Source organism: Coccidioides posadasii, chromosome 2, assembly GCF_018416015.2.
Source record: "Coccidioides posadasii str. Silveira chromosome 2, complete sequence".
Classification (NCBI taxonomy): Eukaryota; Fungi; Ascomycota; class Eurotiomycetes; order Onygenales; family Onygenaceae; genus Coccidioides; species Coccidioides posadasii.
In genome coordinates this window covers 3215737-3231578 of record NC_089408.1, presented here as the reverse complement: position 1 = coordinate 3231578, position 15842 = coordinate 3215737, and the positions used below count along the sequence as shown (strand labels likewise).

The following is a 15842-nucleotide window of genomic DNA, read 5'->3' as shown; positions in this document are numbered from 1 at the left end:
TTTAATTCGTGCCAGCGCCTCCCGCCTTGAAAGCAGCAACTCATTGCTGAACTAGAAGTTATGTGGCTCGCAAAAAGTAGGACGAAACTGCTCCCCACCTTGATGGCCCAAAGCGGATAAAGGTGCGCTCTCGAATCCTTCGCTTGACAAAATGGCTGCAGTCCATGGATGCAGGCGGCATGGGCTGCGACTTTATCCTGACCAAGCTTCGCTGCAACCGTGGTTTGGCAGTGCAGATTCTCAGAACGCCAGCCGAAGCGGCTCTGCGCGAAACTCACGATATAGTGCTGAAAGGGACTGGTCCCCGGTCTTTGAGGCGTCAGGGCACTGTGGCGGAGTGGTTATCGCGTCAGCCTAGAATCGAATGATCTTCGACAGCTGATCCCTTCGGGGGCCTGAGTTCGAATCTCAGCGGTGTCGCTTTCTCAAAAGTTGACTTTTTTTTTTTTCCCTCCTTTTTCTTTTTTTTTGGTTCCTTTTCCCGTTGCTAAATTGTTTCTTCTCTAATTTGGTTCTATTTCTTATTTGCTTCTTTTTGCTTTAACGGACTGCGAGTTCTCTCCATTTTGACATGTATTTGCCTGCTTCTGGAGACTGGATGACGTGAATATTGCCTCGTGCGTCTCATCCCTTGAGCCAAGTGGCGATAAATATCCTGATAAGCTGCTCTTGTATCTCGCAAAGATCTCCGCCGCCCCAGATAGCTACCAAACTTCATTTGCTTGCAGGCGCCCGGAATATGCACTACAGGTTTGTAGAGAGGACGTGACGATGCAAACAACGTCCATCGCGCTCACTCTGTTGCTGATGAGGTGGGTTTCCCCTATCAATCAGCCAAAGCCCGGGCTTATAGAATGGTGGTGCCATGGAAGCCTTAAACTTACAGCCAAAAGCTGAAGCCATGTCACTCAAGGTTAAGTTCAACAGCATGCGCAAACTGCTGCGTGCAGAAATGAATTGTCATCTGTCTAGTCCTCTAAACAAACCAGGAGAAAAGGTTGAATCACAGGCGTCATCAGCCCAGAGATTCAACATCAAATACCACCTTCGACCCGGCGAAGGAAGCACACTCTAGTTCTCTTTCTCTTCGGGACAATGGCGTTTTCGTCCGTTGACAAATGCCCATGGATTTCCCCTTTACATCCCCGTTGTACATATTTTGTCGATATGAGCAGCCTCTCCCAAATCCAACTCCCACTCCTCAACGGAAAGTTCTCACCATTGCTGCTCAATGTACTGTCGCGCTGTTGTACACTCCACATGAAAATTACCCTTTCCGGCATTGCGCGGGCATGATCCTCTCAAGTTTAGAAAAACCTAGCAATAATCATATGAAATTGCGCCAAACGCCGCGACCGTGCCGGGCTGCGTCGATAGAAGCCTCTGGGCCAAGGCAGGAATTTACCAAGATGGAAAACACGGAGTGTTTGAAGCGGGCGCATTTTATCTGCGCAGATTGCGCGTGAATATTTCTTGATGTTCGCTGCTGGGGGCGTAGCTGCTCGGGTCAAAAGTTTACCCTATCGAAATCTTATCTTCTCCCATTCCACCATTAGGTCATTGTATTGGCTGTTGGCGCTAGACATAACGGCCTTTCCCTTAACGATCGTGTAATGGCAGCATACACTCTAGCTGCCTCCGGGGCGGATTTTCCGGGGGGTATCCCGAATGCCATCACAAATGAATGGTCTAGAAGAACAAAAGACATCATCAGATGGGGACTGTGTGACTGAGTGCCAATCATCAAGTGCCCAAAATCAGACGCTTGCTTGGCTTTGACATTCCTCTGCAACCTCAGCATTTTGTAAGGCAGCAACTCGCGGAAAGTTACCATTTTGTTTCCTACTCTTCGAATATTTGCGTAGTCAACCATAAGGGGGTACAAGACATTGATTTTCGCCTCAGCTTCATCGCAGTCAAACCGCCTCGCCTTTGCAGATCCAACAGTTGACGGGTTTCTTCCCCGTGTCGTGTGTGAATAGCCAAACAAGCTCATTGGTGCGAAGTATTCGAGACAAGACGGAGCGCCGTGGACAGCAATAAATGGTTCGCTGAAGAATTATTTGAGGCCGGACCGATATGATTGCCGCTTATCCGCCCCCTCCAATAACTTAGCTTTCTTCTCTATCCGGGTGACGGCACATTTAGAATATGCCCAGAAATCGACGTGTCGAAAAGAAAAACAATATGCCCCCTTTAATCATTTTCAGACAGGTTGTGGATTGTCTGCAAGCGGATCAGTAAATCATTTTTCTGCGGAGCTGAAAGAATTGAAAATTTTGTTCTGTCATTGAATTGGATGAATGAGCGCTGCAGGACAGAGCTGCCTTGCCATTCGAGTCACACCGCGGCATCGGAACGCATTTCAATTGGATTTTTGACGACAGATATTGTGCGCATCTTTTCTGGGTGAAGGGAGCCGAGAAGGAAGGTTGGCTTGAAAGCATTCACATTATAATTTCTTATTAACTCAATTATTTCACGCATGTGAATATCTTGTTTGGAGCCCTCTAGCTCTCCATGGACTCTCTGTTGATTTGAACAAATTCCATGATTTCTAGTCACTCTCTCCTTTTTTCTTTTCTTGTGCAAAAGGGCAAGGAACAAATTTTCAGACAAGGATCCGGGATGTAAACGATCAGTTTCCCAGGGTCTCAACACAGAAAGCTGCTCGACCTTTTCTCTTTGGATGACAGTCCGGACAGGCATTGCTATTCTGATTGACAGCACTGCCTTGTCATGCTTTGATCGACACGCAAACGCGAACATGGTCTTGGAGTCTGGAGTAGCTTAACAGTGAAAACAAGGAATTGTCCTTTATCAACTTTGGCCGAGGTAGAGTGACAACCTCTCATGGCACCTTCACACGACTGTTCGGTGTGAAGCTGTTGCAAGGGGTCCCTAACCACTTGTGACCCCTGATAGTCAGGCTGCTGGTGTTGTTGCCGACATGATGGCAAGGATGATGATCCTTGGAGGGGAGTCGGAGAGACCTGCAAACCGCATGTCATTCCGTGTCAATTCCGTCCTTCGGGACAAAGGCTGGCCTGGCCGTTGGTTTGTTGTGGTGTGGGTATTCCAACATAAATTCTTGTTTGATGAGAGCCCGACGATCATCATCAGCTCTTCAAGGTCTCTTTCTCTCCCATGTCATATTTTCATTCCAACAGAAAAGGACATGGGATATCAGTGGGTGTTCCCTTTTAGGTTATTGCTCCATTTCCTGAAACTTAAGGGTCTCATCAGGGATGAAAGCCATAAAACCTATGTCTGCTTGGAATTCCCTGCCATAATGATGCTCACTGTTTGGATACTTGTCTGATGACACAGCTTCTTCCAAGTATGCTTGGGGCACAGAGAGTTGTAGAATGAAGATCTTTGTGTGTTTCAAATCAAGCTCGCATGGCTAGTGGAGTTTGAAAATTCTCATTAAAAAACATATCCCTTCTCCCAGCAATGTAGCCCAGGAGGGTGACACTGTCCTTGCGACACTCCTTAGCAAGAGTCACGTTTTGGGTTTGTGACAGGCATGGTATGGATACAACCTTGTGTTGGCCCTGTCTCCTGAATATTTTTATTTTTTTTTTTCCCCTTTATCTATGGAGCATATGCAGGCTTTTTCACCAGAGGACCCCGTGACAGAGTCATAGTGGACAGTAAGTAATCTGGAAAGATTGAGAGAGAGTTGAGGTAGGGGTTTCTCCTCAAGCTTGAACTAATACTGATAAAGTTGGCCCTAGCCGGACTGAGGAAAGGATAGCGCACAGCCAGGTGTGGTTGCAGGCTCCCAAGTACTCCGTACTCGGAGAGAAATCTCTCATGCTTGACACTCTCATTGCTGCGCGAATTTGAGATCCCGTTTTAGCCGTTGGGCCTTGAACAAATTTGGAACGGTTGTCAGGGTGAATAAGGTCCTTCTGGCATGGAACGCTGGAGAGATGAGCGGCTCAAGGGAATAGACACCCTTCACTACATAAAGGGGGAGGTGGAGGCTGTTCTGGCCATGGATCGTATGATCTAACTTGGTACGGAGCACGGGGGAGAGCAGGACCGTCCCAGGCGACTGGAACTACCTTGTCCGGAGTAGCGGTAGTCATGCAAAGAGAACCGAACTCGTGGAGAGAGCTGTGCGATGTCTCAAAAATGGAAGAGGCCCGACTGAGAGGTAGCAAAAAAAAAAAAAAAAAAAAAAAAAAAAAAAAAAATAGGACTAGCATGGCAATTGTACTCCGTAGTGCCATATACTTCGTATACAGAGAATCTAATATGCCGTTCTATTATTTCTTGCTCTCAAATTCAACGTAGGACGGCACGACGAGAGCAGGGAGCCTAATTGCAGTTTTTTCTGGCACAATTGTCTTCGTTACCACCGCGGGATTTGGGACGACGGAAACATGCTCGTTGCGCGACAAGGTCCCCACGAGAGACTCCAAGGCAGTCACCGGGGGGCTGTGGGACATGGACAAATAGTTAATCGAACAAGACAGGCCAAAAAAGAAATGGGGAACGAAAGAAGATGATGGAGATGATCAGCGGGTGAGGCGAGGGTCGCTCCTCCACACCTGTGATCCCTTTTCCGCATGCAGGTCAACAATCCGGGAGCTCGTCCTCTGTGCAATGCGCAACAACTCACGATAAGTTCATGGGGAAATTCGAGGGGCCATTCGATCTCTTTGCCGAGGGAAATAAATTTAAGCCGTTGAACTTTGCTGCTCTTCCTGATGATTTTAATTACGGGGTGGGTTCTCCGGTGGGTTCTGGGCTGGGGATTTGTGGGAATGTTTGCTGTCGATCAGAGACTTTCTCCTCCGACAAGAAGAACCTTAGTTCTGCCTCTGGAAGAAAGTTCAGTTAAGCAAAGAGGAGTTTCTCTTGTTGATTGGGAGCCGTTCGTGTGGAGAAGCGGTTTTCCGGCTGGCCGAAAAGGGCTCCTCCACTGGTGAGTAATGGGGGAGGTTGGAGAGGGCAGATCAAGATGGCTTACTATGAAACCCGTCGATGCGGCTCTGATTTGAGAAATTCGAGTGCAATTCTCCATCCACCGTACGGAATACTCTGTACATACGGAGTACACAATATGAGTTGAATGTAACGAAGCGGTGGCTGTTGAGTTTGACATGTCTCCTGGTGGAAAATGACAGCTCAAAGGCTGGCTTGGCTGGTGTCACGGCTGGGCTCGTGCCTCCTGAGCGGCCATTGGGCAAACCGCGGCCAGAGCTCCTGACTGGAAGATTTTAGCGGAACTCCTGAGCGCAAGTGCCTTGGGGTTGAGCTTGGGCATCTGTGCTCCTGCATAATGTGGGCATGCAGTTTGTCCTTCTGGCTGCATGTCCATGGATAGCTTCGACCTACATATGCAGAGTGTGAAGATTATTGCTTGATCGCTCGTCCGGAGTAATTTACACGGGGCCCTCACCAGGGCCAAAAAAAGGATATTCAAAATAAAAATAATTCCATCCCACGAGAGCAAGGGAGAATGAAGAAATCACACACGTGCCTATCGAGAGCAGTTGCAGATTCGGATTTTTCGAGCAAGGCAGGGGAGCAAAAATGAACTAGGGAAAAAGAAAAGAGCAAGCGGAATGAAAACCGTTTGGTGGTTGACTGTTGGTCTGCATTGCCTTGTCATTTGTCACAGGGGGCCTTTTTCATGCACGATGATGCATAAACGCCTCCCAGCACGCCCGAGGTGAAACCTCCCCTGCAATCCGCTCGAGGGCATTCTCGGAAGGGCATCGGAAAGTGGGGCGTGGCGCCATTCCCTTCCACAGGCCGCGCGGTAGTGGTGACAAGGGGGACCCTGCTGCTGCTGCTGCTGGCGCAATCGCCCTTGAACCCGGCCTTGAGGTCGCCCTAAGCACAACCAAGCCGAGCAGCTCGAGAGCCGTCGCCATCCAAGTGGAGCAGAAACGGGATGCTGGGAGGCGGGCAAGATCGAAGAGCGGAATCTACCACGGCTGAGGGGGGATGCGATTGATGGATGGCGATGAGGGAGACGCAGAGACGCAGGTGGAGAGAAAGCTGCACCCGATGTCTGTGTGGTGCTGGCTGCTTTTCAAACTATCATGGTATCACCTCCCGAGAGGGCTGTCCTGTCCTGTTGCCGCCCCCTTTTCTGCCGTGAAAAAGTTTGGTAAGGATGGAGACAGGATTTCGGTGGGAACTGTGGTTCTTTTTTAGTCGAACCGGTGGAGGATCTTGGCCAGCGGGTCCTATATCAAAGCCCGGGACACGCCAGAACTCCGGTCAAACAACAGATGGATCGCAGCCAAATGCTGGGGAGTTGCCATCCTTTTTTTTTTCCCAGGTGCTTTCGGCAACCCACACGGAGCAGCATCGTCCGCATTCATCATCATCACCATCATCATCAGCAGCAGCAGCATGGCAACGAGGCCGCACCTCGCAGTCCATCGGAGTGGATTGGTGACTGGGTCACAGCGTAGTCATAATAATAGCAGGGCAAATAAACCCCGAGCGAACCTGGATCGGTTCCTGTCTGATGTGACCGTCCAGAAACCTTAACGGTTCGAATGCAGACTATCACATACCGTTAGAACTCTCTCTGCTCGCTGGCAAGACTCCACCGGGCGCTAGGCGGAGCGCAGACTCCTTTTTTGCTTTGCCTTTTCTTTTTTTTTCTTTTTGCAACCCTCGAGCAGCGCGTTGCCTCGTTGCCGGTGTTATCAACGGGCTTCCAGACCAAAACACCAGAGAAGCACGCTAGACGAAACATCCCACTTGTTCTCCGTCCTCGCCCTTGAGTTTGGCTCATTAGTCGACGACAAGCACGTCTCCACCATCGCCCGTCCCGTTGTCCTGGGTTGCTGCCAATCAATCCCGCCTCCATTATTCTTCTTCTTCCTGCTCACTCCTTCTCGCCCGCCTGGCTTGTTCTGCATCAGTCATCTCTCTCCACGTCCTGCTGCAGGCGTTTTCCTTTCATGCCATCTCACATTTGACAAGTGCTTGTTGTGAAGAACCTTTCCACTCTCTCCAGCGCAGATCCAAAAAAAAAAAAAAAAAAAAAAAAAGTTAGAAAAAGCACAATTCTACTTCTGGACCGTTCGCACAGTGGGCATAGCGAACCTACCTTTAGTCTACTGGACCCGAGTGTCTGCCGATGCTTTTGTTGCCATTGACCCAGTGACATCGATCTGTCGTTCTGAATCTCTTGATAGCAAGTCGGCTTCCACCCAATTGCTCTCTTTCTCTGCGATTCGGGGCCATTCAACTTCCAATTTTGTCGCTGGTGCCGGCACTGCAAACTTGACTCCCTACGAAGGATCCCTAGTGCATCCTAAACTCTGCCTCTCTTTCTTAGAATTCCTTGAATACCAGTATTGTTAGCCTCAGCAAGCAGTTGTTACATAGATCGCAATCAGCCAGGGCTGCTCTGACGCGATATATATCGTTTTGAAAGCTTGATCTTGACAAATTTTTGTGGGATAGGTACGAGCGCCCATTGCTATTAACCCCTAAACTCAGTATCCCGCCCACGATGTTTGCTTTCCTCCCTGGTCCAACATCTGCTAACACCGTCAAACATGTTAGCCCATCGCGAGTGTTTCGGTATCACAACATTATACACTGCTAAACTTGACCTGTCAGGGTCATAAGTACGAGGAAGGTTTCACCAAGTCTATGACCATGTTGTCACGTTAAGTGCAGGTTCACACATACACGTCGGTCAATGAAATCGGGACCGTACATTTTATGAGAGCGCTGGGCCATCTGCGAGTCGCTATTGAAGATGGAGCCACATCCCGAATATATCGCTCCGCTAAACATATCTAATGGCAAAGCTCAGTCACAGTTTCGAAATGGATCATTCTCCACGCGAATTGCATCCAACCAACGCTTGTTCTCAGCTCTGAAAACACAGTTACGGATGACGCCACCATTGACGCCTCACAGTTCACGCGAGGATATGGTTGATCGAAGCAATTCAGAGAGATCGGCATTCCCAAATTATCTTCGTGCGTTCTATCCTTTTCACCCTGGCGCTCCAATCTCATCTGCCACTGTGACTCTCCCGCTGGATCAGGGCGATCTAGTGCTTGTGCACTCTGTTCATACCAACGGCTGGGCTGATGGCACACTCTTGGATACCGGCGCCAGAGGCTGGCTGCCTACAAATTACTGTGAAGCTTATGACCAGCAACTGATGCGCCCGCTGTTGAAGGCCTTGATGGATTTTTGGGATGTCATCCGTGCAGGATCATGTGCGACTCTCCATCAGTTTGGAAATCAGGATTACATGAGAGGGATCATTGCTGGAGTGCGATTCCTTTTGGTACGAGCTCTCCATACGAATCCTCTCTTTTGATGAAAGCTAACTTGGACCAGGAAAAATCGGAATGCCTGAAAAGGGAAGACGAGCTTGTTCAGAAACTTGTTGGTCTCAGGCGAAATCGGAAGACTTTACTGTCCGATCTCTCGTCGTTGGCAAAAATGGCCAAGAATCTCAGAGATATTGCCAATGGTGCGCCGCTGGACGACTCGCTGGATAGTATCTTTGACCAGATGCTCCTCAAGGCTTTTAAGATAGTCACACGTGGCGTCCGATTTTTGGATGTGTGGAACGAAGAAGTTGGCCTATCTCGGGTAATGGCTGAACTTAGCCCCAGCGATTCGATGGCTCGCATGTACGATGAGCCACTCACACCACCTGTTGAATCATCGTTCAGCATATCAAGCAGCGCTTGGGGATCGACACAATCTAGCACCCCAGAGTCGGCCATTAGCGCAGCTTCACGCATGGAAACCCGAAGTCGCATCAATGGATCATTCACCTCGCGAGCTGCTTCTCAACTCTCCTATAACGAGCCTAACCAACGTCGCCATTCTACAATTCAAACAAAACGATCATCCGTCTCACATCGAATATCTTACACGGCCACATCCTCTACCTCCCGAAATCCAAACCTCGCCAGCGAAAGGCTGAACGTTGCCATCGATGACTTTCTCGGTGTGTTGGGCTCCTTCATTGGTCTTCACCTCCACTCTCGATCGTCGACGGAGCTCATCGTGACGACGCAACAAGCTGTTCAGTCCTGTCGAGTTTTGCTATCGGTAGTCGAAGAAGTTTGGGAGCACGACCTGCACCGTTCGGAGGCTCTGGAGGAAGCCAAAGACACGATGTACGAGCGAATCACAGAACTCGTTCATGCTGCTCGAGATGCCTTTCGACCCGCAAATGGGAACGAGGACGAAACAATATTCATGCCAGACGAGGGAAAGCGTTTAGTTGACGCTGCGACCGTCTGTGTTCGCGGAGCGGGTGACTGCGTGGCGAAGGCCCGACAGGTTCTGGAGCAAGTCGGGGATTTCGAGATTGAGGCCGCGGCAATTGGCCTGGGTATCTCGACTCCTGATGTGGACAAGACCGACACGACAACAGACGACTTTGGAGGTGCTTTGGACACGGAGACGCCGCCGAAAACCGAGTCTTTATCAGGCAATGATAACAAGTCAGAGATAAAAGAAAGGTCAACTCGGCTGCCTCCACCACTACAAATTCCTAGCGGCTCACTTTCGACGCTATCATTGACGCCTTCCCTCACAACCGATGGTGGCACTACGCCATCTCCAAGTTTTATCACTACTGCCGTTGAAACACCAACCTCCACCTTAGACGAACCGTTTAGCGCCGCTCTCTCCTCATTTTCAGACCTCAATGACTCTCTTATCCCCTCTACTGACCTTAAGGAGAGCCAGGACCTTGATCTTTATCTTCATACAAAATCTCAAGAAGCTGAATCACAGAATGAACCAACTCGAGGTGTGACCAGTGCAGAGAGTGAGCGAACTTGCGTGAACAATATTGATGACACTGAAACTGCTGATGGCACGGATGACTCGACCCGTGTTTCTACGCCGGTCGATAGCCAGCCACCTCCGCCACCCCTGAAAGACGATGTGGCTTCTCTTCACCATAGCGGTGGTGAAGATGCAGAAGAAAGCGAGGAGTGCATCCTCGAAAAGACCTACGCCCACGAGCTCATGTTCAAGGATGGCCAGGTCATCGGTGGAAGCCTTCGAGCTTTGATTGAGAAGCTTACTGCTCACGAATCTACCCCAGACGCCATGTTTGTCTCGACTTTCTACCTTACCTTCCGCCACTTTGCAACCCCCGTCGAATTTGCTGAAGCGCTGATTGATCGATATGACTATATTGGTGACAACTCCAATGCCGGTGGCCCAGTTCGACTCCGGGTGTCAAATATATTCAAAGGATGGCTAGAAGCTCACTGGCGGCATGATTGTGATGATGTCGCTTTACCGTGTATCTTGAACTTCGCACGTTCGAAGCTCCTAGTCAGCTTGCCTACTGCTGGAAGGCGCCTGGTTGAACTGGTGGAAAAGGTGTCAGATCTTCACGGCCCACTGGTTCCAAGGCTAGTCTCATCAATGGGGAAAACAAATACTTCTATTGCTCAATATATCAACCCTGACCAGCCATTACCATCCCCTATCATCTCGAAGAGTCAGATGAACTTGCTCAAGCAGTGGAGAAATGGCGGTCAGAATATCACCATTCTGGATTTTGATCCTATGGAGTTAGCTCGACAACTCACCCTCAAGGAGTCAAGAATATTCTGCTCAATTTTACCAGAGGAACTTCTAGGTACCGAGTGGATGAAGAAGACTGGTTCACTGGCGGTCAACGTTCGCGCGATGTCGACTCTCTCCACGGATCTTGCGAATCTTGTCGCTGATTGCATTTTGCAGTTGGACGAGCCCAAAAAGCGTGCTCTTGTGATTAAGCAATGGGTCAAGATCGCATCCAAGTGCTTGGAACTTAACAACTACGACAGCTTGATGGCAATCATCTGCTCTTTGAATTCCTCGACCATCTCGCGCCTCAAGCGAACATGGGAACTAGTCTCCCAGAAAACTAAGAATATCCTGGAAACTCTCCGGGAAATTGTCGACGTATCTCGGAACTATGCGGTCCTGCGACACCGTATTCAGAATCATGTGCCTCCATGTCTGCCATTTGTGGGAACATACTTGACAGACCTGACCTTTGTTGATCATGGCAATCAAGATACCCGTACGCTCACAGCGGATAGCGGTTCCATCGAGGTGATTAACTTTGACAAGCACATGAAAACAGCCAAGATTATCAGCGAACTCCAACGGTTCCAAATTCCTTACCGCCTCACGGAAGTTCCTGAGCTTCAGACTTGGATTCAGGATCAATTGGTTCGCGTGCGATCGGCCGGCGAGAAGGGGTTCCAAAACTACTACCGACGGTCGTTAATCCTTGAGCCACGAGAACGATCGACACCACGCAATTCACCGGGAGATGCGAACGCCTTTTCTCTCTTTTCGCGTGAAAACGCTAAAGAGAAATTCGATTTCTTGGCCTGGACTCAAAGCTCAAAGATCAAGGCTGCTGTTAGCTAAACGCAATCTTTCCCGGCTCAACTCGAATCTTTCCACATCTTCCGATCCTCTTTATTTATTCCAAAACATCTCTGGTGCATAACCCCTGATGCATTTACGATTTTATGACCTTCATGTAGTTTCGATTCACCAGTGTTTATATTGATACCTATTTTGCTTCGTTATCCGCTTTCGGATCCCCATCGGGCTTTTGGCTTCAACTTGGATACATTTATTTTTCTCGTCGGCGGCGGCTCTTTTTTTAAGTTTTGGGATTAAAATAAGGAAAAGGGGAATTTTGCAGGATTCAAATCGCTTTTCACCATGGAAGGGGTATTATAGACGCCTTTCCTGGGCTGGTGAAGAGAAATATAATGGGAAGACCGAAGAGCGCACACCAAGTGCCCTGCTTCGGCCGTCTTGTTGTCTTGTTTTGCATGAAAAAGGATGGATACCCGGGGGATCTGGTTTTCTATTTTACTACCTTTCGCTTTCAAAAAATGCGGTGGTTGCCCTTGGTTTCAAAGTATCCCTGGAGTTGCAAGATTACCAGTTTTGGATTCTAATTTTTGTTTACTTTTTCTATTCATGTCTTCTACCTTTTTTGGCATCGGGGTTCCTTTTTCTATACATTTTTTGGGGTGTTTTGACTTCAAGTTGATTTTTGGATTGGTATATCCCCCTCCCGTTGGGCTTTTTGAGATTCTTGTGTATACATTATTTAGGATAGCACCAGATTGGAGATTGAGTAGAAAATATATTGAAATATAGGAAAAATATTTTGCTCTCTTGACCAGCGACAGCCTCCGATAGCCAGCAGGTGACCTTTGTGAACATATCCAAGAACTCCGTCACATGATTAGAGCACTATGCAGGCCAGTATCCGGGTTGAAAGTCGCCCGATGTGGTGCACACCATCAAGGGGAAAACTGGGATCACAAAGAACGGGATTCATCCACACGCAGGTTCCAATTTTAGCTTTCATTTGACTGGTCAGAGCGGCCCGACCCCATGCAAATTGCAGAGTGCGATATGCAGCGAGAGACTGCAAGGATCAGTTTGCAGAATTGCTGACATTAACACCATCCAATATCTAATTGCAACCAGTTGCTCAGGACTTGATACCTTTTGCTGTTCTGTGGATACATCTAACAAACTCATAACAATAAAAAGCCCCTTTCTCTTTGTGGAGCGCAGTTCAAGTCCCAGGCAGGACAAACAACCCCCAGTTCACCGTTGAAAGGACGCCAGGCCTCTTGATAACGGCTTCCCCGCTCTTGGACCCCGTGGGTCCCGTACTCTACTTGTTATTGGCCGTCACTGGCGATTTAACCTTGAGGTTACGAGCCAAACAAACCTCGTCTCCCACAGATCTCCCCCGTACCAGCGCCTCTCACATTTTCGAACTCCGTAGGGAGTTCTCTGGCCCCCATCCGGCTTTCTTGAGGGTGACCCGACGCGTGCCACACTGCAGCAACACGAAGGAAGTAATGCTTTTGCGAGAAAACAGAGACCTAAACGCCAATATCATCAGATATTTAGCAAGCTTGAAGACTAAAATAACAATCCTGAAAACTGCATTCTCGATTATATCAGAACCTTTCTGGATCCCTAACACCGAGGTGGAGAATCTCGAGATGCTCCCTCTGGGGTCTCTTTTTTGTCGTTTTGAGCATGATTTCTCCGAAAACATGGGACTGCTAGGGTGTGGGGGGCTTTTCCAGTATTTATGGAGCAAGAAGTGACCGCCTCCCCGTGTATGGGCTTAGTTACATAACCTTTCTCGGCTGCTGGCAGTAATTTTTCTTAGGGAGGTTCGGATTCGAGACCGTGTCAGTTTTGACCCTGCCTCCGCTGCCTTCCAGAGCCAATACCGAAACGTTTTCAATCCTTTCATGGATGATTTTGTCGGGTCACAATTTGAAGAACAAGACGCTCAAAGTGAATTGAAGATGGTTTCCAACGGATTCAGCGGTGCTACTTCTACAGCGACAGATGACTGGACTATTGATCCGGAACTATTCGCGTTCACACCAAGGAGGCTCCGGGTTGTCTGCATTGGTGCTGGCTTTGCCGGTCTGACTTTGGCCTATAAACTGAAACATGAACGACCATTGGATTTTGTGGACTTTACCATTTACGAGAGGAATTCAGAGGTCGGAGGCACTTGGTTGAAGAATGTATATCCTGGTGTTGGATGGTATGTGGCCCTTCGAAGTCTAAAAATACTCATGGTATTCATTTCAATTGCTTACGTGCGTCGTGTAAAGTGATATTCCATCTCGTGAGTCATTCACCTAACCAAAGGTAGTTATCGACTATCCTGATCAAAGAAGATAGCTATGTATTCCCCTTTGAGCCAAATCCAACGTGGTCGAAGTTCTATGTTAGCGGGGCAGAGATCCAGCAGTATATACTTAACACCACGGAGAAGTATGGACTAAAAGACAAAATAATATTCGACAGACACCTCGTGGAGTCTATTTGGGATGAAGAACAAGGAAAGTGGGAGCTCAGATTGGAGTCCAAGGAGGGTGTCATTCAAGATAAGGCCGACATCCTGATTAACGCAGGCGGCATTCTCCAGTAGGTGATCTCATTGCTTGTGGTCGATGCTGTAGGAGACTGAATGTATGACCAGCCAGTGGAAGTGGCCTGAACTCGAAGGGCTCGAGTCCTTTAAAGGCAAGCTCATTCACAGCGCTCGATGGTACGTTGTTTACTGATGCTACCAAAACAGCCTTCTACAGTAATAGATTTAATGAGTGTATTAAAGGGATTCAGCGTACGATTGGACTGGAAAGAAGGTTGCCGTCATTGGTAATGGGTCGTCGGGCATTCAAATAGTGCCAGCAGTGCAACCAAAGGCTGCAAAGCTGGTTAACTATATACGACATGCGACTTGGATTGCAGCGAATATTTGCGGTCATTTGACTAAGGATGGAAGCAACTTTGAATTTACAGAAGAAGAAAAGCAGCGATTCCTGGAAAATCCAGAGGAATTCTCTCAATACCGAAAAAGAATCGAATCAGAGTAGGTCTTTCTCTGCGCTCTGGCTGAGAACACGCCCATGCTAATGCAAACGGCAGGGTCAATAGCGTGTTTAGGATGATGATTTCCGGATCTAAGGAGAATAAATTCATGTTCGACCTGTGTGATAAATTAATGAGAGATCGACTGGCAAAGAACCCCGAATTGATAGAGAAGCTCATTCCGAACTACGAGATTGGATGCCGTCGAATCAGTCCTGGTGATGGGTACTTGGAAGCCCTGCAGGCTGAGAATGCTAAGTGCTGTTTCGGTGATATCAAGCGCATTACAGAGAAAGGCATTGAGACGGATGAAGGCGAGGAAGAATTTGACCTGATAGTGTGCGCGACTGGATTCAACACAAGGTTTATTCCCTCGTGGAAGCTTGTTGGTCGCGATGGTCGACGTCTGGATATTGCTTGGAAAGATAAGCCAGAAGCATATCTTTCCGTTTGTGCCCCAGGGATTCCTAATTATTTTATGTTTGCGGGACCCAACTTTCCCGTGGGCCATGGCTCTATACCTCCAGCCTTCGGATGGAGTGCCGATTACATGCTGGATTGGACGACGAAGATAGCGACCGAGGATATCAAGTACGTTCTCTATGAGATTTCCTCGAGTATTCCGTTTTACTTGGAAGATGTGCGAACTAACCTGCGCCCTCCATAGGTCCATTGTGGTGAAAGATTCTGTTGTGCGTGACTACAATCGCTATGCCCAAGAGAACCTTAAGCGAATGGTCTGGTCCAAGGGCTGCCATGCCTGGTACAAGAGCGCGAAAGGAGACAACAGAGTAGTCACTGCCATGTATCCAGGTAGTGTGATGCATTATAAATGTATGCTCGAAAACCCAGTCATTAAACAGTTTTACCGATGGATTTGCTCATAATCTTTTTTTTCCTAGCTGCACTCGAAATCATACGTGGGGAGCATTTCGATATCGGATACAACACGTCCAACCAATTCCGATTCATGGGCAACGGCCAACTGGCTTGGGAGATGGAAGAGGGAGCGGATTTTGCACCATATGTGAAGTAGTCCTGGATAGGCTTCAAATTTCGAAGAGAACGGAAATGGGAATACATCCGAAAGTTCAGTACCAGAATAAGAGAATACAATGAATTATGAGTTAGTGCTCTATGCTAGGATGATTATGCCTTTAATTGAGACAGAATTGAGTGATGATTTACAAACACAGCATCAGAATCAAAATCACAACTCGTGATATAAACTGTAACATTGACGTTTCTGAGCAGTTTGTTTCTCTTTCGGCCCCAATTATCAGTCTTGTCTCTCTAGCATAGGCTGTAGGTGCAGCCTCCTTTTCTTAGAGGAACAGTTCAGACCTTGTCACTAGTTATGTAGAATCGTTTGAGTGTGGACAAAATGCCCCTAAGCTCTTTAATCAGCTTGTAGCATG

The 15842-nt window shown here is 48.2% G+C and overlaps 3 protein-coding genes and 1 non-coding gene across 4 annotated transcripts; all 4 read left to right on the top strand.

Annotated features, from left to right (window-relative positions):
• The first annotated feature begins 323 nt into the window (after positions 1-323).
• Positions 324-420, top strand: D8B26_003587. Its single transcript has one exon. It is a non-coding gene; the product is annotated as a tRNA-Ser (tRNA).
• A 5162-nt stretch (positions 421-5582) lies between these two features.
• Positions 5583-5961, top strand: D8B26_003586 (uncharacterized protein; the record flags this gene model as incomplete). Its single annotated transcript, XM_066124195.1, has 2 exons — positions 5583-5606; positions 5680-5961. 2 exons carry the CDS (start codon positions 5583-5585, stop codon positions 5959-5961), a joined length of 306 nt encoding a protein of 101 aa, XP_065980274.1.
• A 753-nt stretch (positions 5962-6714) lies between these two features.
• Positions 6715-11412, top strand: D8B26_003585 (uncharacterized protein; the record flags this gene model as incomplete). Its single annotated transcript, XM_066124194.1, has 3 exons — positions 6715-7449; positions 7552-8293; positions 8347-11412. Exons 2-3 carry the CDS (start codon positions 7751-7753, stop codon positions 11410-11412), a joined length of 3609 nt encoding a protein of 1202 aa, XP_065980273.1. The 5' UTR covers positions 6715-7449; positions 7552-7750.
• Positions 11413-13286: 1874 nt separating this feature from the next.
• Positions 13287-15535, top strand: D8B26_003584 (uncharacterized protein; the record flags this gene model as incomplete). Its single annotated transcript, XM_066124193.1, has 7 exons — positions 13287-13625; positions 13703-13977; positions 14033-14101; positions 14168-14425; positions 14482-15015; positions 15092-15258; positions 15327-15535. The coding sequence occupies 7 exons, from the start codon at positions 13287-13289 to the stop codon at positions 15458-15460; spliced, it is 1776 nt and encodes a 591-aa protein (XP_065980272.1). The 3' UTR covers positions 15461-15535.
• Positions 15536-15842: the final 307 nt, after the last annotated feature.